Source organism: Taeniopygia guttata, chromosome 21 (genome assembly GCF_048771995.1).
Source record: "Taeniopygia guttata chromosome 21, bTaeGut7.mat, whole genome shotgun sequence".
In the NCBI taxonomy this organism is placed as follows: Eukaryota; Metazoa; Chordata; class Aves; order Passeriformes; family Estrildidae; genus Taeniopygia; species Taeniopygia guttata.
The window spans coordinates 4022927-4050004 of record NC_133046.1 but is presented as its reverse complement, the minus strand read 5'-3'; the positions used below and the strand labels follow the sequence as shown (position 1 = coordinate 4050004).

At 53.8% G+C, this 27078-nt stretch overlaps 3 protein-coding genes and 1 long non-coding RNA gene across 7 annotated transcripts in view; 3 read left to right on the top strand and 1 right to left on the bottom strand.

The window, feature by feature from the left end:
* Window positions 1–7306, top strand: part of LOC100222565 (kazrin) — a 263876-nt gene extending 256570 nt beyond the window's left edge. For all 4 annotated transcript variants that reach the window (XM_030289383.4, XM_041720467.2, XM_030289385.4 and 1 more), the window contains 6 exons: window positions 1186–1322; window positions 2432–2602; window positions 3283–3472; window positions 4233–4363; window positions 4629–4679; window positions 5265–7306. In XM_030289383.4, the coding sequence (XP_030145243.2) occupies window positions 1186–1322; window positions 2432–2602; window positions 3283–3472; window positions 4233–4363; window positions 4629–4679; window positions 5265–5432 (848 nt within the window). In that variant the 3' untranslated portion in view covers window positions 5433–7306. The remainder of the gene's footprint in view (window positions 1–1185; window positions 1323–2431; window positions 2603–3282; window positions 3473–4232; window positions 4364–4628; window positions 4680–5264) is intronic.
* LOC121471000 (uncharacterized) lies at window positions 2860–10860 on the bottom strand. Its single transcript, XR_012051649.1, has 3 exons — window positions 10636–10860; window positions 10365–10510; window positions 2860–5864 (listed from the first exon to the last, which is right to left on the bottom strand). It is a non-coding gene; the product is annotated as an uncharacterized lncRNA (long non-coding RNA).
* Window positions 10861–12366: 1506 nt separating this feature from the next.
* TMEM51 (transmembrane protein 51) lies at window positions 12367–22812 on the top strand. Its single transcript, XM_030289513.4, has 3 exons — window positions 12367–12676; window positions 20076–20523; window positions 21688–22812. The coding sequence occupies exons 1-3, from the start codon at window positions 12382–12384 to the stop codon at window positions 22100–22102; spliced, it is 1158 nt and encodes a 385-aa protein (XP_030145373.4). The 5' UTR covers window positions 12367–12381; the 3' UTR covers window positions 22103–22812.
* Window positions 22813–25482: 2670 nt separating this feature from the next.
* Window positions 25483–26902, top strand: MRPS16 (mitochondrial ribosomal protein S16). The gene is given in 3 exon segments (NM_001245591.1): window positions 25483–25511; window positions 25599–25856; window positions 25934–26902. Coding segments are annotated over 3 exon segments (423 nt in total). The 5' UTR covers window positions 25483–25498; the 3' UTR covers window positions 26086–26902.
* The last annotated feature ends 176 nt before the right edge of the window (window positions 26903–27078 follow it).

The window sequence follows — 27078 nt, the reverse complement described above, 5'->3', positions numbered from 1 at the left end:
CACAGTCATGGTTTCCTTGTATTTCTTCCCTTGTCTTTATTATCCCCACGTGCTGAGAGGAGCCCAAAGGTACCTGATGTGCAGTTTGAGCCCCAGATGAAGTGACTCATTACAGGGGGTAGAAAACACAGCGTGGGCTAAAACAGCTGCTGAGATTTCTGTAATCTGATGGAGAAAGGTTGGATGTGTGCATGGAGACAGGTCCCACTCATGAGGCTGCATCATCTTCTGGCAGCTTTTGTAGTACACACAGCCCCTGGTGGCTTTGGGGTTGTTTTTTTCTGGAGAGTTTTGGGGGCATTTAGGATTCTTTTTATAACACAAACAACAACTTGCAAGACTCAGTGATTCAATATGATGAGTGCAGGGAGAGTTGGAGGGGCAGAGGGTGTTGCATAGCATCCCTGAGTTAACAGCACTTGCTCAGGGTGGAAAAGCAGGAATATATAATGAAATATTTGTGATCTGATTCCTCAGCTGGGCATTATTTTGGTGGGATGGGGTGTATCTGGAGCAGGGAGCCACAGGGCACTTCTGCAGCACTGCCAAGGACCAGGTTCAGTACTGGGCACAGCATGGATGTACAGAAATGACTGAAATTCCTCATCCTACGTGAGACTTCTGTCATTCTCCCTGGATTGCCAGCCTTTCCTGGGATCAGCGAGCATCCCTCACTGGTGCAATGAGGAGGGAAAACATGAAGGTTTTGGGTTCCTCTCAGGGCTGTTGAAACATCTATCACGTCCCACGTGCCTCTGCTCCATCCCCTCATCCCAGCACAGCATCCCTGAGCTGGACGGGGGCACTCAGGGAGCCGTGCCCTGGGCTCGTGGGAGCATTCTGGAATCTGCCTCGCTGCTAAAAATAAACTGGTTGTGGTTTATTTACCCTGGAAAGGGAGCAGGAGGTTTCCCTGCTCCAGGCCCCGAGGCTGAGGCTGCAGTTTTGCTCCCAAACCTCCTTTTGCAAGGTCTGAGCTGCCCCTTGGAGGATGGGCAGTGGTGAGGAGCCACAGGGGTGATGTGATGGGCATTTCAAGGGGTGCAGTGATGGGGGTGAATTGGGCATCTTCTCCCAGCCCAGCCCCCAGGATTGTCATTTTGGTGCTTTTTCCTTGAAAAATAAAAGAGCTGGAGGCAAGGAGCTGCCATGTTTCCTATGCTGGAGTGATCCTCTCCCCTACAGCCATGAAAGCCGACCGCAAGCGCTTGAAGGGGGAGAAGACAGACCTGGTGAGCCAAATGCAGCAGCTGTACGCCACGCTGGAGAGCCGGGAGGAGCAGCTCCGGGACTTCATCCGCAACTATGAGCAGCACAGGAAAGTGAGTGCAGAGCCCAGTGTCGGAATCTTTGGGTATTGGTGATTCCGAGATTGTAGAAAGTCTCTGTCTTTCTGCCCCACTGCCAAAGCAGAAGCCATAATTCGTCTGTGCTGGTTTCAAGGTTGTTTATTCTGTTTATCTCTACCATGTTCTGCTGCCCTGCCGCAGCTCTGTCCTGCAGGGCAGCGTGTGGGGCTCTGCCCTCAGTGGGATGGTACAAACATTAAATACCACAAACTACCTGTGCTGGATTTACAATAACGTGCCAATATCTGTCACCTACGTTGGACAGTGTGGCCCCAGCCTAAACCAACAGAAAAATGCCAACAGCACAGTGAAACATGGAGGGCATGAAGAAGGAGAAAAAGGACAAGACACACCCAATTTCCTCCATCTTGTCCCTTCTGAACCCCTAATCTAGAAACCTAAAATTTTACTTTTGCACCCGTGTCACACTTAATTATTACTCTTATCAAACACTCAAAGCTGGTAATTCATCCTGTAAGATTGAAAACTCCTCTCCATGGACAGAGGTCACAGACAGTGTCTCTGGGGGCTCTGTCCAGGGGGGTTCCTGACCCCTGCCAGGGTCCCAGACCTGCCAGGGCAGCCAGAGGGAAGCCCTGCATTCCCACAGCCCAGCACAGGGAAAAGTGAGTGCAGAGCCCAGCACAGCAAAGTGAGTGCAGAGCCCAGCTCAGGAGAGTGAGTGCAGAGCCCAGCACTGTGCTCTCGTGGCACAGAGGGCTGGCAGCAGGCTGAGTGTGAAACCTGGTCTGTAATCAGGCAAAATCCCACTAAAGCCCCAGCTGGACTCTTGCTGGGGTTGGGATGGACCGCAGCAGTTTAAGGTTAAATAAATGCTGGAGGAAATAGAGCCAGACTTGGGGAATTTGATGTAATTTTAACCAGGTGCACAGTGAGCATTTCTTTGTGGGCACCGGCTGCATTCCAGATCTCCCCAAAAAGGGTTGATGTTCCTGCCAGCACAGGGCTCTTGTGACACCTAAGGCAATGCTGGTGACTGGGGGTCCCCGAGGGGGCTGTGACAGAGGGGTTTTAGTAGTAGGTGGATTTTCCTTTCCTGATGGCCACCCCTGTCCCAGCAGGAGAGCGAGGACGCGGTGAAAGCCCTGGCAAAGGAGAAGGACCTGCTGGAGCGGGAGAAGTGGGAGCTGCGGCGGCAGGCCAAGGAAGCCACGGACCATGCCAGCGCCCTCCGCTCCCAGCTCGACCTGAAGGACAACCGCATGAAGGAGCTGGAGGCCGAGCTGGCCATGGTGAGCTGGATCATTCTACAGATCTCAGTGCTTGCTGCAGTGGCTGCACACGGCAATAGTGGGGGGAAAATACTGCATCTCTCGAAAGGAGCTTGATATCCTTGGCATGGGCTTGCCCAGGGGAGGGTGGGTTTGGTGTGCAGTGTGTTGCTGCTTGTTCTGCTGCTCTGGGAGATGTCCACATGGTTTTCCCACTCCATCACCACCACCTCAATGTCCTGTTAGCGTTCAGGAACACACATAATCACAGAATATGATTCTGTGCAGGTGCTTTTATTGAAGAGTTCTGGGAATCAGGGGTACAGACCCAAATCTGACTCCGACATGGCATTCGAGCATATTTTATATTCTATTGCTATATAACTTAAATATTAATTATTAAACTTATATTGTTCTATTGTATACATTGATCTTGTTCAACCATGAGTTTCTCATGATCTTTTTCAAGCCCCTGACTATAGTTTTTCATGATTATTTTTACGACTAAACAGTAATTATATTTAATTACTAAACAATCACATCTAACAGTTATATCATTTATCATATACTAGCTACACGGGTGCAGTTCTACCAAGTACAAGGCCAATACTTTTCCAGGGTATTTTCCCAGGGCCTACTAAGCTTAATTTTCCTTCTAACTCCCCAATAATTGTAAAACCCTTCTGCTATCACTTCCCCAGGCCAAGCAGTCCCTGGCTACGCTGACCAAGGACGTGCCCAAGCGCCACTCCTTGGCCATGCCGGGCGAGACGGTGCTGAACGGCAACCAGGAGTGGGTGATGCAGGCTGACCTCCCGCTGACCGCCGCCATCCGGCAGAGCCAGCAGACCCTCTACCACTCACACCCCCAGCACTCGGCAGACCGGCAAGGTGGGTGTCAGAATCTGTGCTGCTGAGATGATCCTGAGGTTGTAGAAAGTCTCTGAGCCCCGCTGCCAAAGGAGAACTCATAAATCATCTGTGCTGGTTTTATTCTTGCTTATCTCTAACATGTTCTGCTGCCCTGCCGCAGCTCTGTCCTGCAGGGCAGCGTGTGGGGCTCTGCCCTCAGTGGGATGGTACAAACATTAAATACCACAAACTACCTGTGCTGGATTTACAATAACGTGCCAATATCTGTCACCTACGTTGAACAGTGTGTCCCCAGCCTAAACCAACAGAAAAATGCCAACACCACAGTGAAACATGGAGGGCATGAAGAAGGAGAAAAAGGACAAGACACACCCAATTTCCTCCATCTTGTCCCCTTTGAAGCCCTAATCTAGAATCCTAAAATTTTACTTTTGCACCCGTGCCACACTTAATTATTGCTTATATCAAACACTCAAAGTGTGTAGTTCATCCTGTAAGATTGAAAACTCTTTTCCATGGACAGAGGTCACAGACAGTGTCTCTGGGGGCTCTGTCCAGTGGGGTTCCTGACCCCTGCCAGGGTCCCAGACCTGCCAGGGCAGCCAGAGGGAAGCTCTGGACTCCCACAGGTGGGCACCCCACGGATGGCAAGTTCTCAGGGCCAAACCCCTTCTGGGGAGGAATGAAGATGGTCAAAACAACTCCTCCCCAGGTATGTTTTTGGAGTGCATCAGGGGTTTTGCTGGTGTTAATTCCCTGTTTCCCCCCTGCCTTGCAGCGGTCAGAGTGAGCCCCTGTCATTCCCGGCAGCCGTCCATCATCTCCGACGCCTCCGCGGCCGAAGGCGACCGCTCGTCCACCCCGAGTGACATCAACTCGCCCCGGCATCGAACGCACTCACTCTGCAACGTAAGGACCTGCCTGGAGGGGCTCTGAGCCCTGCCTCGGGGAGATGGGCTCTGGGCATTCTGTGGGGCCCCCACTTCCCCCAAAACATCATTGGGTTTGGAGTGGGGAGCACGACAGGGCTTGGCTGACCTGGAAAGCTGCTGCCCTGGGGTTTGTCTCAGCCCCTCTGCAGCTCAGCTGCACAAACGCTGCATTTTGCCCTGGGCATGGAGGGTCTTGGGCTCTATCAGGGTTGATTCAGTGGATCCATCTCCTTGTGCCACAGGGGGACAGTCCTGGACCGGTACAGAAGAACTTGCACAATCCAATCGTACAGGTAGGGGCACAAATCCTCCCAAATCCCTTCCTGTGCTAGAAAGTAATTGGGGATGGTGAGTCAGAGGCATGATGACTTGGGATGAATGGAAGTCATCCTGAATTTTAAGTCTGGGATCTCTCCTATTCCCATAATTTGCTTCTCAGTCGAGGCAATGCCATAGGCATTCACTGAGTTCAGGCCTGTTGCAGTGTTGATTTTTATAAGGTCCAGCCAAAGCATGTTATTCTTCTGTATTTGGCCCTAAAACATTGGGATATTTTTGCAATCCAGACAGATGCTCTGACTATTTATTCCCAGAGCTGGAATCCTGATCCACTTGAATTAAAGAGGCCAAAATCCTAGAGCTGTGGAGAGGGGCCCAATGTCACTGCAAATTCCACCACACAGGTTTCAGGAATATTATTGTATTTTAGTCCAGAATCTTAACAGTACTTTGAACGTGGATGAAAATACCTTGTGGGATCTGGATGCAAATATATTTTGGGACTGGGACCACATGGCCGATCATCCTTGATGTGGGTGAAGGGGGAAAACGGAAAAGGAAAAGCTGGTTGCCCAAACTTGTGTATTCTCCTCCCACAGTCTCTAGAAGACCTGGAAGACCAAAAACGGAAAAAGAAGAAAGAGAAGATGGGCTTTGGCTCCATCTCCAGGGTGTTTGCCCGGGGGAAGCAGCGCAAGTCCCTCGACCCCGGTCTCTTCGACGGGACGGCCCCCGACTACTACATCGAGGAGGACGCGGACTGGTGACGGCGCCAGAGCCTCTCCCGGCCCTGCACATGTACATATCCCACACCCCAGCCCACCTGTGGACATCTTGTCTTGGGAGCGATGCAGCTGTGTCGTAACTTCAGTTTTTTCCCCTTTTTTCCATGGTTTTTTTTTTTGGTTTTGTTTTTTTTTTCCCCATCCTGGTAACTTTGTTGTCGCTTCAGTTTGTCCGTTTGGGTTGGGTTTTTTTTTTCTTGTTTTGTGAGGGTTTGTTTTTTTGGGTTTTTTTTGTTCATTTTTCTCGTTCTTTTGACAAAACTTGAAACTTGAAGGACTGCTGTGTCTCTGTAAATACGAGAAATATTGTGCACTTTGTGCTTGTGATGTCTCTTGTCCGAAACCGCTGTTTTCCGGAGCCCAGCCTGCGGGATGTCCTCGCTTGGGGACAAAGGACCTGCCCAGCTGAGGGATCTGAGAGAGAAAACACACAAAAACAACAACAACAACAAGAAAATCTCCTTCGCTGTGATGTCTTCCTGGCCGAGCCCCGCGGAGGCGACCCGGGCTGGTTGTTACGCCTGCCGGTCTGGAAATAAGTGTTTTAACGTTCCTTTTTAGTTGTTTTAATTTATTTGCACAAACCCAGAGGAGCTATTCTAACTAAATTATTGCAGAAGTTTTGGGATTTTTATATTTTTCCACGTCGGTTGGGATGGGGCGGGGAGGAGGAAGGGGGTGTTTGTACTGTACTGTCCTGGGATGTTGCTGTTGGGGGAGATTGGGGCTGTGGACCCCCCAGCCCGGGCTCCCTCAGCTGCCCCAGGAGCACTTAACGCCTTGGAAAACGCAAACCTAAACACATGCCGGGAAATGGGATGGGGGCAAGCTGGTGGGAGCTTTGCCCTCTGTTTTTTCCCTGCTTTTGGGGGGTGCTCGCCCTTTGCTTCAAGTAAAATGTAGGGGGATCTGGCACGAGCTGGGAGCAAGGTGATATCCCGAGATATCCCACATCCCAAGATGCTGCCCTGATAGGACCGGCCACCCCGCTCAGTTTGGGGTGTTCCTGCCCTCGGAGGGGGCTGGGGAAATCGGTACGAGTCCCCACTAGGGAGGTTTTTCTGCCTCTGGGGTGATTTGGAAGCACAGGTGGAGCTTGTTTTTCCAAATTCCTTGGAAATGCCCCCAAACCACCCCCCGGTGCGGCAGCCGCTTCCCCTCTCCACTAACACGTGCCGCGCTCTGCTTATGCCAAGATAAGTACCTTATGCTTTAACGCTTACAGTATAATTTTAAGCTCTTAAAAAAAATGTATTAAGATTTATTTAATGAACTATAATAGTGTATTATTTTTCTTAATTCTGATACATGCGCCCTGGTTGAAACAAAAAAAAAAAAAAAGGGTATTTTGTCTTAAATCACCGAACTGAAGCGATGCCCTCGCGCTGTGTATTCCATTCCAAGGGATGATGCAGAGAGGCCATGGAGGGGGTGACAGAGGGACCAGCCCCCCCAGGCTCTCCTGGGGTGGCAGGGCAGGCTTTGCCCCATGGCATCTTTTCTCTGCAGAGAAGCATTTTTTTATATTTTGTTGTTTTTTTCGATTCTGTTTTGGTTTTTTTTTTCTTTGTTCTCCTTGCGTTTTTTATAATTTAAACTCTAAACTACCAGAACAGATGAGCGATCTCCTTGTTATCGAGTAGTTTCCTTTGCATTTCAGCTTTTTTGTAAATTAGGAAGTAATTCTAAAAATTACTAAGAGGATGATTTATTTAAAAGAGAACTTTGCTAAATAGCATATGAATTATGGGTAACATTAGATTTAACTTTTCCCCCTGTGAGCGGGGGAGAATCCTTGAAGGCATGGATGCAAATATAAAATTATAAAAGATCTAAATAAAGCTTATTTTAAAGTATGGATGAACTCCATGTGGTTTAATTGGAGAGCCTGGGTGGGTGTTGGCATCTCTGTTGTGACACCAGGGTGCAGGACACCCTGAGTGCCACGTGAATTTGGGGGTTCCAGGGTGATGGGAGGGTTCAGGAGAAGGCTGGGCCAGCTTTTCCCAGGACCAGCTCCCAGCCAAATGCCTGCTCCTGGGTGCAGTAATGCTGGCAGGGGGCTGGGACTGTCTGCATCCATGTGAAATGAGGATTTCCAGGGTTTAAGGTAAGTAAGGAGAGCCAGGAGATGTCCTGCTGGGAGATGGAAAATGTAAGGAGAAGGAACAGCAGAAAATGGAGAAATCAGAAAGTGTTGTGCTCCGACTGGAAAAATTATTGTTATCAATGTAGAGGTTGATAAGTTGTTATTGTTACTATCATTCAGATGACACTGGTCACCTGTAAGGCTGTGCCAGCACTTCCAGTGGGGATTTTGATGCCATTTTGGGGTCAATGGCTGTTTCGCACGCTGGAGCAAAGGCAACCTGCATACCATACCATAATAGGGTACAAATCAAGAGATACACCTTTTCTTCTTTTTTTTATGTGACAGAAACAGCCTCCTGGGTTTGGGAGCAGCTGCAGAGCAGGTAAGAGCCACCATCATCTGAAATGGGGAGAGCTGGAACAAAAAAAACAGGAAAAACTCGGGAGAAGCCAGCTGGCTCTCCAACTCCATCACCTGCAGCTGGAATCCAGCATTCATGGGAGCTACAGGTGGCATTAAAGGGCAGCTGCTGGGCACAAACCATGGTGGGATTTGCTGCACTTGGAGCGGTTCCCTGCTGAGATTTGGTGTTGGACTTCGTGCATGGGATGGGGTGTGGGTGCTCATCCATCCCATCTGCGTTTGTAAAAGTTTTGGGAGCCAGGAACGTGTTAGGAGTGCCACACCAGTCCTGGTAAGGCTTCTGCCCTTGTGCTGTGGGACCCGTGGCAGACCCTGTATAGGTCGTGGGTCACCTCCTGCACCCGAGCCAAGCAGAGGGGCCACACTCCCTGTGTCTGTGATGTCCTGGGCTGAGGAGGGGCTTCTTGGTGGCTTTGTCCTCCCAACCTGCTCTTCCCAGGCAGTGGAGGCTGCAGGAGCCTCATCCCTGCTGCATCCCCATCATCCCCATCCCTGCTGCATCCCCATCATCCCCATCCCCGCTGCATCCCCGCCGTGCTGCTTGTGCAGCTCCGTGCTGCGCTGCTGCCACCCTGTGAGCAGTTCCCGAGTTCCTGTGCCCCGGAGGAACTAAAAAAAAGCCGTGTTTGTTTTAGGTGCGACCGTCGGTGCACTTTGCACCGCGCTCGTTGTTGTGCAGACGCTCACAAGAGCTTTTTCTCTGGCGAGGACTTTAGACTGAGAAAGGCAAACATCCCAACACACGTGGGGTGCTGTGTGGGGTGGCCGGGGTGCCCCACAGAGGGTTCTGTCCCCACACCTCCGGGTGTGTGAGGCAGTGCTGGCATCATCTCTGTGACATTCCAACAGAAACTGGGTTTACCTGCCGTGCCACAGCCTTGCACTGGCAACCTGCGGGTCAGGAATGGGCTTGAGAGGTCACAGCAGGGAAACACAGGGGTGAGTCTGGGACATTTCCTGCCTCTGCACTGACTCACCCCACAGCTTTAGCTGCTGATCTCCCCGGGCTGGATTTTGGTGATAAAGAACTAAACTGATGTACCCCAAACAGCCGAATAAATCATCAGGAGGTTGGTGAGGTTTGGCACGGGGTGGGTCACAGAGTGTGGGTGACGGTGATCTTCCCAAAAGCTGGTGTCAAGGGCTGCTGGTTTATTGCTCAGTACTGCTGAAAATTTGGGAATGTGCCTGTTATTAATTCACCTATTTTCAGTGTTTTCCCTGGAGGAGTTTTCCACTTTCTTTTGAATGTACAAAGCCAGCACTGATAGTATCCTTGAGCCGTCCCCTGCGCAGCCCAGGGGATGCAGCAGTGCCTGACGTGTCCCTCACTGCAGACATCCTTTGGGACATCCTGCTCTGCCACTCTCCCTGTGGCTGTCCCCACTTCAGCCCCAGCCTGACACAGCCACGAGGACCAGCAGGGCACGAGTGGCTCCACTCCATCCAACTGGGACACTGGAGCTGTGACAGGGCCTCATATCCAGGTAAGAAGCTTTCCTTGGAGTTTTATCACTGCTAGTGATTGATCTCCCAGCATTTTCCTGCTCTTGGACAACAGCCCTCATTCACCAGCTGCTCCTAATTTTGAAAGGCTACATAAATCTCTGCTCAACTCTTATAAATAACCATCTGCACAACACCACCGTAGCCCTGGGTCTCCCATTCCCAAATCCTGCCCAAGCCAGAGCTTCACTGATGGGATGCAGCAGCTCCAGGAGGAAGCAGCAGGTTATTTACTGTCATTCCTGTGAGCACAGTGCCTTTATTTACAGTGTTTTCCAGCTGCAGGCGTGCTGTGCTGGAAGCAGCAGACGGTGACCTGGCCCGGTGGTTGGACCGGTTGGACCGGCCCCGCCGGGTCCCGGGGCACCACCGGATCCTCACCCCGCCGGGAGATGCCGGCGGGTCGCACCCTCCCACCGGGAGCGTGTGGAAATGCCTCCCAAGTGGCTTCTCCTCTTTGTTCCCACTTGCATGGCAAGTTCCCAGCTATACATTATATTCACATACGGATGTATATTATATTTCTGGTGTTTATTAGCTGTTAACTCCATTAATCATCAAATCACAGAATAGTTTGGATAGGAAGAGACCTTAGAGACCATCTCATCCCACCCCCTGCCATGGGCAGGGAACACCTTCCACTATCTGAACTCCATCCAGACTGGCCTTGAACACTTCTAGGGATGGGGCAGTCAAAGCTTCTCCTCTGTGCCAGGGCCTTCCCACCCTCACGGGCAGGAATTTCTTCCTCATATCTAATCTAGATCTGCCCTCTGCCAGTTTGATCCCATTTCACCTTGTCCTATCACTCCATGGCTTTACAATCATCATTACAGTAATTATTACAATAATTACAGTATAATATAAATGTGCAGTCTGGTGGCTCTACTGACCTGGCTCCCAGGGATGGGCTTTATCTCTTTCAGAACAAGCCATCCAGCAGTGGCTATCCAGTTGGAGCAGTGATTTTGCCTCACTGTTGGGAAGTTTTGGAGGAATCCAGGAACATGTCCAGCCTTCCACTGGTCATGTTGAGCACCTTTGAGCAGGAAAAAGCAGGGAAAAGTGCAAGTGAGCAATTTCTAAGGCAGGATAATGTGAGCCCCTGGCACCTCTGCACGTAGCAGGGCATCAGATGCTCCTCTGAAAGGCCCTTTTTGTTACCTGCTGGTGGCTCTGGTGGAGCTCCAGTTTTCTCCTTGGTATTCCTGTGCTCTGTGCCCTGCATACCTGGCTGGATAATCACCCTGGAGAAGTCCCAGCCTGGGACTGGGCAGGGAGTGTTTGCAGGGGAAAGATTTGATTTGCCAGAGATAAATCCCCACACTGGGATGGCTGCAGAGCTGGAAAGGGAAATGAGCCCAAGGGATGGATGTGAATATATTATCCCACAGAGAATGTGTGTTAGGGAGAGGCAGGTGCTTTAGCAGCCATCCAAGGGGTGAAGGCAAGCCCCCCTTCCTTGATCCTGCTCCACTGCCGCTGAAAAGCTCATTCCTGGCCAATATTCAGCTTTGTGGAGTGGCAACCCGAGGAACCACGTTATGAATGTCCCCTCTGTGCTCCGGGGCCTCTGCAGGGGGGTGACCTGGCTCGGGCACGGAGCTCTCCCAGCGCCGGATTGGTGACAGTCACTGTGTGAAGTCCATGTTCCCCCCGCTTTCTTACAGAGAAAACAATTCCCTGTTGTGTCTCCTGACTGCCAGAGCTGCTTGGGATGTCAGGTTTGTGTTTGACTCAGGAAGGTGCAGAAGGAGTGGGGAAAATCCACCTGAAGTGGGGTGAATTTGTCTGAGCCGGTGGCCAAGCTGAAAAATGCAAAACGATCCATCCAAGGGGAAAAAAAAATGCAGTTATGTTTAATAATTGTTTCTTTTTATAGCACAGCTCCTGGAAACTGCCCTTTGATTAGAGAGGGGAGATATCACGGGCAGGTGAGTCAGTGGAAAATACCATCAGCTCCGTGTGGGGTTGTGCTGGTAGGGAGAGATGCAGGGAAGCAGCGGGGGTTTCCCAAGCATCCTGAACACCAGTGGCCCCAAGGCAGGGCTGTGGAGCTGAGTCACGCCCGGTGATGTGACAAGTTTCATTTGGTTCACGATGGCTTTTGCCTCCACAAGGTCTCACAGGGCTTAAGGGACAGGAAAAACTGCAGTGGCTGGTCCAGCAGCATAGTGACGTAGTTTTTTGCTTAGATCACAAAAAAAAACCCACTCTGAGTATCATTTCTAACAGGATTTGAGTCCTTGGTGGTGTTTATTATTACAGCTGGGTGTGAGAAGAGCCTGGAAAAACACATCCTCATTGCTGCTGGGATGGCAGCCAAGGAGAGGTGACACTGGACACGGCGTTAGTCGCACTGAGGTTTGCCAGAGCCCAGCTCTGCTCCCCGTGGGTCGGTCTGGAAACCACGGGAATGTCTGGCTATGAGGCCAGGGCATGTGGCCAGGAGCCAGGGCGAGGGCCGTGCCTGAACCAGCTCTTCCCAGCACACAAGTGGTTAACTGGGAATGTTTATAGAGAGCAGCAGACTGACAAAAAGTGATTTCCAGGCTCCCAGTGAGTGCAGGCTTGGCTCTGCTCTGTTGTCAGTGTCAGCGATGAGCCTGAGCGACTGGAGTTCCTCAAAATGGGCCTTCTGCAAACAAAGCTTGGAACTCATTGAGTAAAAGCTCTGCTCATTGCTACAAGAGTTTTACAAAGCAGCTCCATTGCAAGATGGGTTTTAAACTGTAAAATTAAAACTTTCATTAGGCGTTGGGAATAGATTTTTTCCATGGGAGGATGGTGAGGCCGTAGCTCAGGTTACCCAGAGAAGCTGTGGCTGTCCCATCCAAGGCCAGGTTGGATGGGGTGTGGAGCAGCCTGGGATAGTGGAAGGTGTCCGTGCCCACGGCAGGCTGGAGCGGGATGGGCTTTAAGGTCCTTTCCAACCCAAACCATTCCGGGACCTTTGAGAGCAGGGCTGTGATGCATCGAGCAGGGGCTCGATGCTGCGATCGGCATCCCCAGCGTGACCCACGCCGGGTTCTGGGGGTCTCCCCGGCGGTTTGCGGGGAGCCTCCCACGGCTGCCGGAGCTCTGAGCTCCCGGAGCGGGCCCGGGGCGGGGCGGGAGCGGCGGGGCCGGTCCGGGAGCGCCGCCCCGGAGGGACGGGCCGGAGGGCGGAGCGGCCCCGCCGGACCCGCCGCGGCCGCCGCCGGAGGTACGGGGGGTCGGGGAGCCGGGGGGGACGGGACCCTCTGTTCTGGGACCCTTCGGAGCTCCGGGAACCGGGAGCGGGGCGGGCTGGGCTCAGTGCCGCCGGGAACGGGACCGGGAAGGGGAACGGGACCGGGAACGGGAACGGGGCCGGGAAGGGGACCGGGAACGGGAAGGGGAAGGGGAACGGGAACGGGACCGGGAACGGGAATGGGAGCGGGAGCGGGAGCGGGAAGGGGACCGGGAACGGGAAGGGGAACGGGGCCGGGAACGGGAGCGGGAGCGGGAAGGGGACCGGGAACGGGAAGGGGAACGGGACCGGGAACGGGAAGGGGAACGGGGCCGGGAATGGGAACGGGACCGGGAGCGGGACCGGAGGGGAGTCGGAGCCGGGTCCGGCTCGGGCTGAGCAGGATCACTTCCAAAGCTCGGGGAACACCTGCGAAGTGCGGGGAAGCACCCCGCAAAGCAGGAGCCAACACCCCCAAAGCGGGGACGCGCGTGGGGAAGTTGGAGCGGCGGTCCCTTGGGGTCACTCCTTGGGGACATCCCTTGGGGACACCCTTGGGGACATCCCTTGGGGTCACCCCTTGGGGTCACTCCTTGGGGTCACCCCTTGGGGACACCCTTGGGGACACGTGGGCGTGGGGCACCTCGTCAGCCCTGGCAGGCGCCGGGCTGGCCGTGCTAGGAGTGGTGGCTGTGTTTTCGGGAACCCTGGGCTGGCACTTTGGGGGAGGACCAGCAGCAGGGAGGGGACCAAGGTGTCCCCCAGGCCGAGCCCAGACATCTCCCAGGAATGTCCCAGAGTGGTTGTCTGCTGATGCTGGTGTTTGATGTTTGGAGGTGGCGTGGAGCAGAGCACAGCTGGGTTTGTTGGGAAGTGTGGGCGTGTGAGCAGAAGCCAGCAGCTCCATGAGCATGTCCCGTGTGAGATGGGCAGCCCTTGGCTCTGTGTGGTGGATGGAGCCTGGTGAGGTGAAGCTGCACCTGGAGGTGTGGTCCTGCTTTCCAGCCTCTCTGGAGCAGACCTAGGCCACTGCCAGATGGGATGCTGCCACAGCACATCCCTCTACAGCAGATCCAAGTGTCCACAGCCCTGGCTGTCCTGGCATGAGAGCCAGCAAGGGAAACCTCCCAGGTGTCAGCAAGGAACATGTGGGTGTGGGGCTGGTGAGCCAGCCCTGGACTCGGGTGACTCGGAAGTGTGTGAAACACCTTTGATTTGAGCTGTGTAATTACACGGGTTGGAAAAGCCTTGGGAAGGGAAGTGGCTGGGGAAGGAGGAATGTTTGGCCGTCGGTGCCCTGCAGAGAGCTGAGTGGCGGTGCCTGGCGCCGTGGCGGTGCTGGAGGAGATGCCAGAGGGCCAGGGCTGGGCAGGGCTGTCTGCCTGCTCTCCTGCCTGGAGCCTGGGAGGAGGGATCCTCCAGCAGCCCAGGGATGTGTCTGCCTCCCCGGCTGCTCCATGCTTTTCTCATTCCCAGTGTATTTCACAGGCAGGAACTGATGTCAGGGCGCTGTAGAAGCAGCTAAATATCCAGCTAAATATCCAGTGCAGGTGGCTTGGAGCAAGATAATCCCCAGCAAACCTCCATCCATACCAAAATACCTGTGCCCAGCCTGTGGAACACGGCTGCTCTGGGCCTGGCTGCTCCGTGTCGCTTGGCTGCCCAGCCTGCTCCGAGTCCCAGCTGGCTCTGTGTCCTCCAGCATCACCCTGGGGGCTCCTTGGCCGTCAGCAGGAGGTTTTCCTTGTGGTCATACTCCTTGGAGAAGCTGTTGGAAAAGCACAGGGAGAGGTGATGCTGTGTTGGGGAAAAACACCTTGCTGGAAATCCAGGCAGAGGATGAGGAAGGCGGTGCTGGCGAGGCCGATGGCAGCCAGTGGCAGGTTAGTGACTTGCAGGAAGGGGAGATAATCATCCAGAGGCTCCAGTGGTGGGGCAGGAGGTGCTTAAAGCACTCCAGAGGGACTGGGAGGGAGCAGGAATGCTGGGTTCCGCTTCAGAGGACATCAAAAGGGCAGGTGGATAATGTGTGCCCATGCTGGAAGGCTCTGGACGAGGGTGTGTTTCTCTGGGTGTTATCTGGGGGGAGGTCCCAGAACAAAAACCAGGGGGAGGATGTGGAGGAATGGCTTTATCTCAGCAGAAACAGCAGATTAGATTTTTTTTTTTTTAATTCCAAACTCAGAGGTTCAAAGTGGTGTCCAAAGGAAAGCAGGAAGGAGAAAGAGTCAAAGTGCTGGGATTTTCCCAGGCAGGTGTGCTTTCCCAGGCCTAGGTGCACAAGGATAAAACTCCAAGGAAACTGTCTTCTCCCTGGAGAGAGGTGAGCACCCCTGCTGCCTGGAAAACAGAACAGATCTTCCCAACAATGTTAGAGTGGATGTAAAAGCAAACCTCTACTTGAAAGTTTTCAGGTACACAATATGGCAAAAATCACACATTATATAGTAATTCTACCATTTTTATAAGGTTATTTGATTAGTATACTTATCATATACTCTCCAATTAAAAGCTTAGTTGCTTAGATAATAATTCTGGGGTCCTGCCACACTGAAAGCAGTCCAGAGGCTTTTTTTTTTTTCCCACTTTTGTTTTGTCTGGTCCAGATTCTGGTTGTAAAACAGGACATCCTTGTAGTTGATTCTCTTCTTGGAATAAGACTAAACAGTATTTTGGGCAAGTGTTTCTAAGGTTAGCTTGTTGTTCCTAAACAGAAGAAAGATATGAAAGAAGAATAAAGATATGAAGAAGAAAGATATGTACAGAAGAATGATATGAAAAGTACTAGGAGTTACAGCCGTGCATGAACAATCTACAAAGCTACAAATCTATGAAAAATATTAAAAGCTAAAATCCTTAGGCATCGCCCCCTCCCTGGTTGAGCAGAGCTGGGCCTGGAAGCATTAGCGTGGCAGTCCCAGTGCAAATCCCTGGAGCAGGAAAAGCCCCAGGACAGTGTTTACACAGCAACCAGGACACAGGCAGGGCTCGCCGACCTGCCCAGAGCCGGTGCCAGCGTGGCCTCGGTGGCCAGGGCAGCATTGTCCCCAGGAACAAACAGCAACATCCTGAAACACAAAGCTAAAAGGACTCCCTGGCCCTGTCCATTGCCACTGCAGCAGGCGCCGCTTGGGTGGCTGTAATGGAATTATGGAGAGAAGGAGCCTGGAGGGCAGTTTCTTGTATCTCAGTTCCAAAGGCCAAGGTGATGGCTGCTGCGCTGTGGTGACTACAGCTCTGCAGTTTGGCTCCTCTGTGTGAGCTGTGCCCCTTCAGAAACGCTTGGCAACTGTGCCCAGAGTTCCCAGGGACACAGCAGAGGCAGATGCATATGGCTTGGGAGGTTGGGAATGGTCAGGCACGGCTCTGTGGAAGTGGGGTGTTCTGTGGGGCCTGTCACTCTCGTTCTGGCCACGGCCAGCCGGGTGGATTGTGGCAATCTGAGCCTGGGCATGGGCTCTGCCCTTGTTTTGCAGGATGGGAGAGCCTTGGGGAAAGTTTGAGGAAAACATCCCTGCTCCCCCAGTGCTGTCTACAAGGTACAACTGAGGAGGGGTGGTTAAAAAACTAAATTTAAGAAAGAGGGTAAAATACCTCTTAAATGTCTGTAGGGAATGCTGCAGGCAGTGGAGATGTGGATGTGTTCTTTTGTGCTCTAGGCAGGAAGTGTAAGCAAAATGTGGAAAAGCCCTGATAGTCTGCGTGGGGCTGTCTCTCCAGATTCCTGCTCCCTGGTGAGATGCTCCAAAATGGGCTGGAATTTGTCCAAAAGATCATAAATTGGCTAAATCAGCAGCAGTGCTGCTTTTTGTGACTCAGCTGGATTTCTCTGGCTATTCCCTGCATCCCCTGGGCTGCATCTGCCCAGAAACATCCCTGTTCCTGGGGCAGGGGTAACAGGGGCAGCAAGAAGGGACAAAAAGGGAGAAACCATGGCAGGGAGTTGGAAGTAGATGGTCTTTGAGATCCCTTCCAAACCCAAACATTCTGAGACTCTGTGAAAATACCTCACAAGTCCTGCCCTGTTGCCTTTTAGACCCTCATATGGAGTTTTATGTTCCTGGTGGGTTGAACCCTTGTGTAACGAGGGCTCAGCACGAGGTTGTGGCCAGTGCAGAATCAAGCTCCTGAGGATGTGCCGGGCCAGAAATTAGCAGGGAAGGCGGTTAATGAGCAGCTTCTCTGGGTGGAAGCATGAAGATGAAGGGAGAGCCTTGTAATCTACCACAGAGGAGACTGGAATCTTTGGATGGTTGGAGAACGGGTTTATTTTCCCCCAGAATTTTCCAGAAAATTAGTTGTGTGACTGGTGATGGAGTCACGCCCTGTATTTTGGAGGCAGAATTTGTCTGTATTGTCGCTGTGTGGCGTGGTCCTGGGGAGTGAGGAAGCCCTGGAGCACATCCCATGTCTGACTGCATCAGGGTTTGAGCCTGCAGACTCACCTCCCGTGATCCTGTGACAGAGCTGCTGCTGCTGGGGCGTGAGTGGGAAGGTGATGTCACGGCAGGGAAAAATCCAAAGGTTGTGGAGGGCAGAGGAGCGTGGGTGCTGCGAGGGCAGGGGGGTGTTGGGTTCCTCGTGAGTCAGCACAGCTCCTGGGGGCTCAGGGATGTGGGCACAGTCCGGGCTGGTCCTGTTGGGGCTGTGTCCCATGCAGGGAAGCTGTTCCTGCTGCTGCTCCACCTGCCCGTGCCAAAGCCTTTGGGGCTTAGAATGGGCTTATCCCGAACCTTCCCATGCCCAATTAACACTGGGAAATGTTGCAACAGCATCCCAAAGGATCCGGCAGCCTGCAGGGGTAGGGGAGAGGTGCAGGCAGCCCAGAGGAGGCGTGGGTGCCCCCCGGGCTTTGCAGCCGTGCTGCAGGAGGTTAATGGTTCGGAGATCCTGATGTAAATCATTGCCAGGGCAGGCAGGGCATGGGCAGGCAGGGAACGGGGTGGGGAGGGGTCTGGTTTGCAGGCCAAGGGGAAGGGGAAGCACTCGAGCATCACTCACCTAACCTGATGTGGGGACAAACTTTTTACAGGGCCTGTTGTGAAAGGACAAGGGGAGATGATTTTAAAGTAAAAGAGGGATATTTGGACTGGATATTTAGGAAGAAATTCTTCCCCGTGAGGGTGGGGAGGCCCTGGCACAGGTTGCCCAGAGAAGCTGTGGCTGCCCCACTCCTAGAAGTATTCAAGGCCAGGCTGAATGGAGCTTGGAGTAACTGGGATTAGTGGAAGTTGTCCCTGCCACGGCAAGGGCTGGGATGAGATGAGCTTCAAGGTCCCTTTCCAGCCAAACCATTCTGTGATGCTGGGATGAGCATCCAGAGGCAGAGGCAGAGGTCTCTGCCAGGTCCAGAGACGCTGGACCTGAGGCAGAGGCAGCAGCAGCTCCCTTCCCGGGATACTGACGTCAGGCACCGTTGGAGCAGCGATAGGAACAGCTCTGGGAAGGCAGGAGAGCAGCTAATTCAATGGAGAAATAGACTGGAATAGCAAGTCTCCTGCTTTAATCTGATTGCTGGGCTGATGGGTAGCACTGCAATGGATCTGTAAAAAACTTCCAGGCACAGGGGTGACGTAGGAGCTTTAATCCTGCCCACTTCCAGGACTGAGGTGCCTGAGGGGAGGCACAGAGGCTGTGAGCAGGCACAGAGATTTAGACACCACGGGTAGATGTGACCAGCCATGTGTGTGTTCTGTGCCCACCATGGGTGCAGTGTGATTTTCCTGCCCCAAGGCCATCACAGCTGTTCTCAGGTAAAGTCTTGGCTGGCTGATGTGTTTGTGGCAAGGATGGGAGCTCAGCTGGATTGTCAGGTGAGGAAAAAACTCCGCAGGGCACAAGCAGAGAGCAAAACCTTTGTGTGGGAGGGCAGAGGCCAATGCTGGTACCACCAGGGGCAGGCTGGGAAGCGCTTGGGTAGGAGGATGACTCTTGGGATGCAGGGGAGGACATTTCCACATCCTCAACAGCTGCTCACTGGGATGGAATTAAAGCTGGGCTCAGTAGATACCTTCCCCCAGGAGCACAAGCTGGGCAAGGCAGGGAATGATGGGCTTGTCCCTGCCTGCCAGGGCAGCTCCCATCGGGCTGGGATCGGCAGCTCCTGGGGGTCCCAGAACCCCAGAAAACCATGGGGGACAAGACTTTACCCTGCCCAGAGCCATGTGGTGTGTCCAGAGGGGCTGGGACACCCCTCTGGGAGTCTCCACAGCCATGCTGGAGCACGGGCAGTGAGCAGGGAAGTTCCTCTGCAGATTCCTCCTCTCCAGGCTTGCGTGCGTGTCTTTTCCTGCTGCAGCCGCTCTGTTTTCTGGGAGTGCTGTTTTAGTCTGGCCCTTGACCTGCAAACTGGGCGTGCACTCAAGCTAAACAAGCAAACATTTTGCTTTTGAGCTCAGGAGGGTTGAGCTGAAGGGTGTGGGGGGGGTGTATGGATATAGCAGCACTGACAGCACAGACCAGAGCCACCTCGAGCCCAGCTCAGCATGAAGAAGCCAGGGAGGGAAGGAGAGATCTCTGACGTGGCACATCCATAAATCTGCAAGGCTCACTGGGCTGGAGATGGGACATTTCTGCTGTGAGGATGCAAGCTGCCCACCCGTGGGTCACGGGACACTAGGCCAGGGAGGCGAGTGGGCAGGAGATGTGGCTCTGTGTGTTTATTTTTGGAAATCGAGCACGTTTGGTTCTGGTGACTCAGAAAACAAAGGAGTTCCCACCCGTGGCCTGGCTGGTCGGGAGTGTTCGTGCTCGACATCCCTGAGGGATGCAGGTGGGGCACCAGCACCAGCTTGGGGAGGGTAAGAGCCAGCCTGGAGTGAACCAGGGGCCCTGGCAAGGGCTCATCATCCCGGCAGCCCTTGCCAGCAGCAGCTGGGGGAAGGCACAGGGTCGAGCTGGCTGGGAGAGAGGCAGTTTTGGTTTCTGTTCTCTGGGCAGGAAGGCGTTCCAGGGCAGGCAGCCAGCACCGTGAGGAGCCCTGCTCCCTCTCAAACAGGGGGAAAGGAGAAGCTGTTCAGCTAGAGATGTGTTTCTGAGCATTTCCAAGTTGGTTTGCATTGACAACAGCTCTTGAAATAGATTTTGATGGCCTCCTTTTAGTGCTGTGAAGCTGTCAGTTATCACACTCCTAAGGACAGGCAACCTAAGCCCTTAGCAAACATCAGTGATTTGATTGCTTTCAAAGGTTGGTGGATGTTACAGCTGGGAAAGTAGTGAAGGATGGGGATAAGAACAGTAAGGAAGGATCCACCTGCCCTGCTCTATCCTGACGTGCACTCCTCAGGCACGGCAGCGTGAGATTCCAGCATCGGTTGGATAAATTGGTGTCGTGGTGGCTGCAGAGCCTTTGCTGTTTGCCCTGCACTCAGCACAGCCTCCCCTGTGTCCCCAGAGCTCGCTGCCTGCCCGGGGAGGGGGCCGCACGCATGCCAGCAGGGCTGCAGCCGCCCTGCCCCGAGCCATGCGGTGACACAGGGACAGCCGCCAGCAGCCATGGCCCAGTCCCGGGCCAACGGCTCCCACTACGCGCTGACGGCCATCGGGCTGGGCATGCTGGTGCTGGGCATCATCATGGCCGTGTGGAACCTCGTGCCCGGCTTCGGGCCCCCCGACAAACCCGGCAGCCACGCCGGCAACAGCAGCAAGCCCGAGCGCGGCTCGGGCGGCATCCTGAAGAGCAAAACCTTCTCGGTGGCCTACGTGCTGGTGGGGGCGGGCGTGCTGCTGCTCCTGCTCTCCCTCTGCCTCAACGTGCGCGACAAGAAGAGGCAGAGCGAGGACCTCGCCATCGCTCACGTGCAGCACCAGGTGTCCACAGAGCCCTCGCAGCAGGAGGACAGGTGAGGCAAAGGGAGCGGGAGCGGGTGTGGGAGTGAAGCCAAAGGGCTCTTGGTACTTGGGAAGATCTGGAGCAAGGAGAGGAAGGCAGCATGTGCTGAGATAAGGAAGCACATTCCGTAGTTTGGGGGTTTGGTATGTGCTGGAGATGGGGAAGGACGGCTCCAGCTGCATTTAGGCAGCTGTAAGTGGAAGGAGCCCTGCTGGTGGGTGTGTGAGGTGGGCTCTAGGCAGAGCTGTGGCCAGGGCAGCGCTGGGAGAGGTGCACTCCTAGTGGGGTGGGCACAGGAGCGAGCTGAGGGAGCGCTGGGCAGGGTCGTGGGTGACACGGAGAGCAGGAGGCTCCTGCCACACACCGGGAGAGCAGCCAGAGGGGCAGGAGGGGAGCTGATTCTGCCTCTCTGGCTGCAGCCAAGGTGCCAAACAGCCTTGGAGAATGGCCTTGGAGTTTAGACCTGGTGAAAGTCTCCAGGGCTCAGCTGTTTGCTCAGGGAGCTTTGTGGGGCAGAGCAAAGGCTGCTGCCACAGCAGGCACAATCTGGACAAACACAGGCATGGAAGAAGTACCTGTCCATCAGCAGAGAGAGGCAGGGGAGCACTGAGACAGTGTGGGGTGCAAGGGGACAATGGCTCTGCTGGCTCTTGTCAGGGTCTGCAGATCCTCGGAGAAAACTGATTTTCCATGTTTGATTGGAAAGTTAACTTCAGAATACCAAAGAAATGGCAAGTATTGGGTGCAGGTACCTGTGCATAGATGGTGGCATAGAGTTGAATCTCTTTGCAGAAAAACCCGAGGTACCCAACCCATAAGTAATCAGAATGACAAAGACAGAGGGGTGATGTCCTTTTCTAATGTATTTTGACTGATTTTTGTGAGTGGAGGAGAGAAACGGATGTTCTCTTGAGGGAAGAAATCACTGCTGAATAGAATAGAAAAGGGTCTGTGGGCAGAGAAAGTGATGATCAAATATAAGTCACAAGAAAACAAAATCTGTCTGAATTTAGGTGGGGTCACAATTTATTTGGTCAAGCAAAAGGAAACTGGCGTATAATAGAGAAGGGCAACAACTATTTCTGGTGGGGTGGGGTGGTTTTATTTTTACCTCTCCATCCCCTTCCCACAACGAAGTTGAAATGCTACCCAGACTTAACTCTTTCCCCTCCAGTCAAGAAGAGGATGAAGACGTCTCTTCCCAATATTATGTGCCCAGCTACGAGGAGGTGATGAACACGGGCTACTCGGAGCCCAGAGACTCGGACAGGAGCAACAGGCTGAGCGTGTCCCTGCCCTCCTACGAGTCCTTGGCGGGGCTGGAGGAGGGCAGTGCAGCCCCGGGGGCCGCGGGCGGGGAGCCGGGCCCGGAGAGGCCGCCCAGCCGGCACAGCTCCCGCCTCAGCAAGCGCCTCAAGCCCCTCAAGGTGCGCAGGATCAAGTCAGAGAAGCTGCACCTGAAGGACATCAGGCTAAACCTGGAGCAGGGCAACAGCAGCAGCGTCCCCATCACGATAGAGCCCCTCACCCCTCCGCCCAAGTATGAGGAGATCCAGGAGAAAATGTCAGTGAGCCAGCAAATGCCTTAAAAAAAAAAGAGGAATCTGTGATGCTGCTTGGTTGAGGGTTTTCTAAAACCCATCGTGCCAAGAGGGGGTTGGTGTGGGGGTGCAGAAGCAGCCAGGGCTCCCTGGAAGCTGCCACGTGGAGGATGTGCTGTAGCACAAGGATGGGACTCATTTTCCCTGGGACTGTGGGGAAAGAAACCTCAACACCAGAAGTTCTGCTGCTGTGAAGTAAATGAAGGCTGGACATGCCAAAAGTGTCATTTATGGTGTTTGATATGAGACCACCCAGTGCATCCTCTCATCTCCTCTCCCCCTCTCTTCAAGCAAGATTTTTCCAAGCCACCAAACTGATGTTGCAGAAGGATTTTCCAAGTGGAAAATGTTCCTTTTTTCGGGTGTCTTTTCTTTCTGAGGAAGGGGAAGCACATTGCCAGAGAAGCACCACGGCTTTCCCTGGCTCCCAACTGTGCTGGGCTGGTGGCCCAGAGCCAGCCCTGACTCCTGCCAAGGTCTCTGCTGGCTGGTGGGAAGCAGCTGAAAGGGGCCTCCTGCTCCTCAGGGAGAGGATGCATTTCGTGCCTCTGCTGCTTTCCCTGTTGTGTTTTGTGCTCCATTCGAGGCAAGTGGGTGACTCTGGGGGGTTGGGAGCTGTGTGTGCCAGTGCCAGGGGTGAAACCACTGCTGAGCATCCTGTGCAGGCAGACTGGTCTGAATAAATGTTTTGTATGTTGTGTCTGTGTGTGTTTTGTACATTGTGTGTGAGTGTGTTGTGTGCATTGTGTTGTAAATGTTGTGTGTGTGTGTTGTGTATGCTCTGTGTGTGTGCTTTTTTACATTGTGTGTGTGTGTGTTGTGTACATTGTGTGTGTGTGTGCTGTGTACTCGTGCATGGTTGGCCCTTCCCAAGCTTTGTGATCCATGGGCAGATGCTGTTCCATGGGCATCCCAGCCCTGTGCAGGCTTCCAGCAAAGCCATCAGCCACAGAGTCCATCAGCACATCCAGCCACGGGCTCCCTCGGGCACTCGGAGGTGGGATTTGCCAGTGTGATGCTGATATCCATGTAATCCTGGAATGGTGTGGGTTGGAACAGATCTCCAAGGTCATCGAGTGCAGCCACTGACCCACCCCTGGGCCATGTCCATGTTGTGGCTCAGCAGAGGCTGCCTTGGTGCTGCAGTTGATACAAGGTATGAGAGGAGTCCAAGTGACCAAAACAAAGGTGGAGTAGAAATGCTGGCCCAAAACCACCTGACAGTTTCTCTTGTTAATCATTATTTCCTATTGCATTTCCTAATTTCTGTTGTTTTGGACAAAGGCAGGGAGTGGCAGGTCTAAAGTGAATGGCTTCAGACTGGCAGAGGTTTGCAGAGAAGCTCTGCATTGCCAAATCTGCTGCTTCCGCCTTGACATGAAGCGTGATGAAATCTTGCAATGCTTGTGAGGCCAAGCTGGGGTTTGGTGGTGGCAAGTGTGGCTTTTCCCCCTTTCTTTTTCTGCTGTAGAAGGGTGTGGTGGTCTAGGACCAAGGAAGGATGGAGAAGCACTGATGGGTGACAGCATCCCCCTGACAGCAGTGTTTGTCCCCTTTCCTGAGGCTGCAACACCTGTTTGTGTGTGTGTGTGTGCATGATAGTAGATAAAAAATAAGTAAAATGGGGGCAAAAAAGGTTCTTTGGCAGCCCTGGCAGGTGGCAGGGCCCCTGTGGGATCTGGGATACACATTCCCATTTGTGTCCCCAGCTGATGGGATTGCCAGCACGGAGCTGTGTTGTGCTGCCAGACAATTGCTTGGAAAAAGGAGAGGAAAAAAAACCCTAAACTAAACAAAACAAACAGGAAAAACTCACCCAGCCTGCAGCATGGCCAAGGTTTCCAAGGCTACTGCAGCCACACTGCCAGCTGGGTCACAGCCGCTTTCGGGGTCATTTTGGACAATTCTAGTGCCTGAGTTTGTTGAGCTGCTCGTGGCTCAGGTTGTGTTGGGTGGGAGGCTGCTGAATGAGAAGTTGTTTTCTTGGTGCAAGCCTTGCAGGTGAGGGGCAAGGTGAGCCTTTCCAAAGCCCTCAGGCTGTTTCCAGCTGAAATCCGGCACCATGACCATCGGGAGCCATGGAGGGGATGGCATGGCATGGCATGGCATAGCGCGGGGCTGCCCAGGTAGGGCTGGGGATGCCCAGGGAAACCTGGGTGAGTTCTTCTGCCCAGGGAAGGGACCCAGCAGAGGTGGGTGGGTGTTGCTGCCCAGGGAAGGCTCCAGAAGCAGGAGCGAGCTCCCAGCTCCTCTGGGCAATCCTCAGGAAAGACGAGGGGGTCACACGTAAAGCTGGAGCTCCCTCTGCTGAAGAAACTCGGGTGGTTCGGTAGGGAAAAGGGAAAGCTGCATTAGCAAAGGTAGATCTGGAACACGTCCCTTCCCTCTATTTGTGTTTTATGTTTCCTCCCAATCCACTCACTAAGAGGAAAGTTGGAGTTTAGGTCAAACCTAGAGCAATGGAAAAGTTCCAATATAATTGTTGTCATTTTGGCTCTTGGAGAATCCAAGATGCTGCCTAGGTAAAGCAGGACCTCTGTGGTCAGGCCAGGTACTCCATGATGCCAAAACCAGTCACTTGTGTCCTGGTGTTCTCACAGAGCCACTTGATTGGAGCAGAAAAGTGACAAGCATTGAGCAACATTGTCCCCTGGAGCTGATCAAAATCCATGTGTGGTCCTGGGTGGCATTTGGGTCAGGGAAGAAATGAGCTGTGACATCCCAAGGGGAATGCTGTTGCCCTTGCAGAGGGACATTTCCTCTTGTTTTTCCTGGTGTGGGACCCAGAAGGGCCATGACTTTATCTGCACCACTGGCTCCTGTGCCTGTTCCTGACTCCTGTTTGAAGTGGTGTTTTTTCCTCCTTTGGAGTGGCTGTCTCGAATGAAGGAATTTAAAATAGCTCTGTATGCAACGCACCTCTGGAAATAAAGTATGTGATAGAGCAGGGCAGAGGTGAGGGTTTGGGCTGGAGAATGAGACATTTGCCATGGATGTTGTGGCCTGGTGCACAATGCTGTGTTTTTCCTGCTGTGGGCTTGGGATTTTTGAGCTGTCATAAGCAACACCAAGTCAGCAGTGAGGTGCCAAAGTGCAGAGTGGAGGCAGTCCCAGTGCTGAACTGGAAAACTGCAGTGAGGCTGAAGGGAGGGACACACCCCCAGGGTAGCACAAACTCCTCTTTTTGGGAACTGCCCAAAGGATCCCCAGGGACTCAGGGATTTTCGGGATTTTCTGGATTCTCTGATTAAGGGATGGCGGGAGGGTCGGACACGGCCCGGGGCACCGCGGACTCCAACTCCCGGCAGCCACCGCGCGGAGCCGCGCCGTGCACTTCCGCCGTGACGTCATCTCCGCGCGCCGCCCGCGGGCCGTGCCGCCGCCATGGTGCAGCTCGGTGAGTGCGGCGGGCTCGGAGCGGCCCCGCTCCGCCCGGCCCGGCCCGGCTCGGCCCGGCCGTGACCGCCCCGCGCTTTCCCCGCAGGGAGCCGCCTCCTGAGGGGCCGCGGCGGCCACGTCGTCATCCGCTTCGCGCTGGGGGGCTGCACCAACCGGCCGTTCTTCCGCATCGTGGCGGCCAACAGCAGGCGGGCCCGCGACGGGAAGTACCTGGAGCAGCTGGGCTGCCTCGACCCGCTGCCCAACGCGCACGGCGAGAAGGTGGCGGGGCTCAACCTGGAGCGGCTGCGCTACTGGCTGGGCTGCGGTGCGCAGCTGTCCCGGCCCGCCGAGAAGCTGCTGGGTAGGCCGGGGGCGGGTGCGGGGCTGGGGACGGGCGGACCGGGCTCGCTGCCGCGCTCACCGCGTCTCACCGGGCAGGGCTGGCGGGGTTCCTGCCGCTCCATCCAATGACGGTGACCGGCGCCGAGAGGCTGCGCCGGCGGCGACAGCGCGAGCAGCAGCCCGAGGCTGCCCCGGCGGACGGCTCGGCCGAGCCCGGCACCGGCACCAGCACCGGCACCGCGCCCTGACACGGCCCGGACGGGAGGGTCCCGAGCGGCCCGGGAGTGCACCGGCCCGGGACTGCTCCGGCCCGCCCAGACCCGAGGATTTCTGCCCTGTCCGTGCATCCGACCCCATTAAAATGTTACCTCTGCACTCCGCACCGTCCATGTGCTGCTTCCTCCAGACTTCTCTCAATCCACGTTCTCTGTTGCCACATTTGGTGCACAGAAGAGGTTTTGCTGCTCTGGTGCAGCTGTGGGAGCATTCCAGAAGTTCCCCAGGCAGGCCACTGGCTCCAGGTGCTCTGCCTGCAGTAGTGGCACATCCTCTGCCGGCTGCCTTTGTTTTGACTTTGGCTGTGGTTTACTGCCACAGAGCAGTACACAGACAGATTCAAATGGAAATGCAGCTGGTTTTCTGTTTACTTTCTCCAGAGAGGTTCTGGGCCTGTTTGTTCATTTAAAAACAAAAGAGAAAGATTTCAGTCTTGTGTAAAGGGGAACTGGGGGAGTGAGTTACAAGTCCTACTGTAAAATCCCATATTTCATCCTGTTCCAAGAGACAAGAAACCCACCAAAGTCTCTCTCCTATTTTAGATGCACCCCTAAGCTTTTTGGGGTTTCCTTTGGTGCAGCTCTTAGATGATTGTACAAATTCAGGCAAAGACAGGTTTCCAGTGTTGCATCTCCATAAAGCTGTTTGTGTAACCAGCCCAACAGAGGATGAGTTGACAAAACACTTTAAGAAAAGGGCCTGGCTTCCTCTCACAATACTGAGAAAGAGTGGTTTTATTTCTGCTCATGGATGAAAGATGAGGTGATTAAAAGCTATTCTTGGAAGTGACTGAGGCTATGGAAAGTGGTATTGTTTTTCTGTTACACCTCCCTCTTCCATGCATTTGATATGTTCAGCATCACATTTTCTCTAAAATGCTAAGTGCACTCTGGTGCACTGGTTTCTAGGAAATTCCTCTCTAGTTTATTCCTTTTCTTGCTCCAAGGGGAAGGTTGGCATCAGAC

Excerpts from the sequence above, each read along its gene's own strand:
- TMEM51 (XM_030289513.4), top strand. The coding sequence starts at position 12,382 with ATGGGCTTTAAGGTCCTTTCCAACCCAAACCATTCCGGGACCTTTGAG. Across the intron at positions 12,677-20,075 it reads CGCCGCGGCCGCCGCCGGAG|AGCTCGCTGCCTGCCCGGGG; the intron begins GTACGGGGGGTC and ends CTGTGTCCCCAG. Across the intron at positions 20,524-21,687 it reads CCCTCGCAGCAGGAGGACAG|TCAAGAAGAGGATGAAGACG; the intron begins GTGAGGCAAAGG and ends TTTCCCCTCCAG.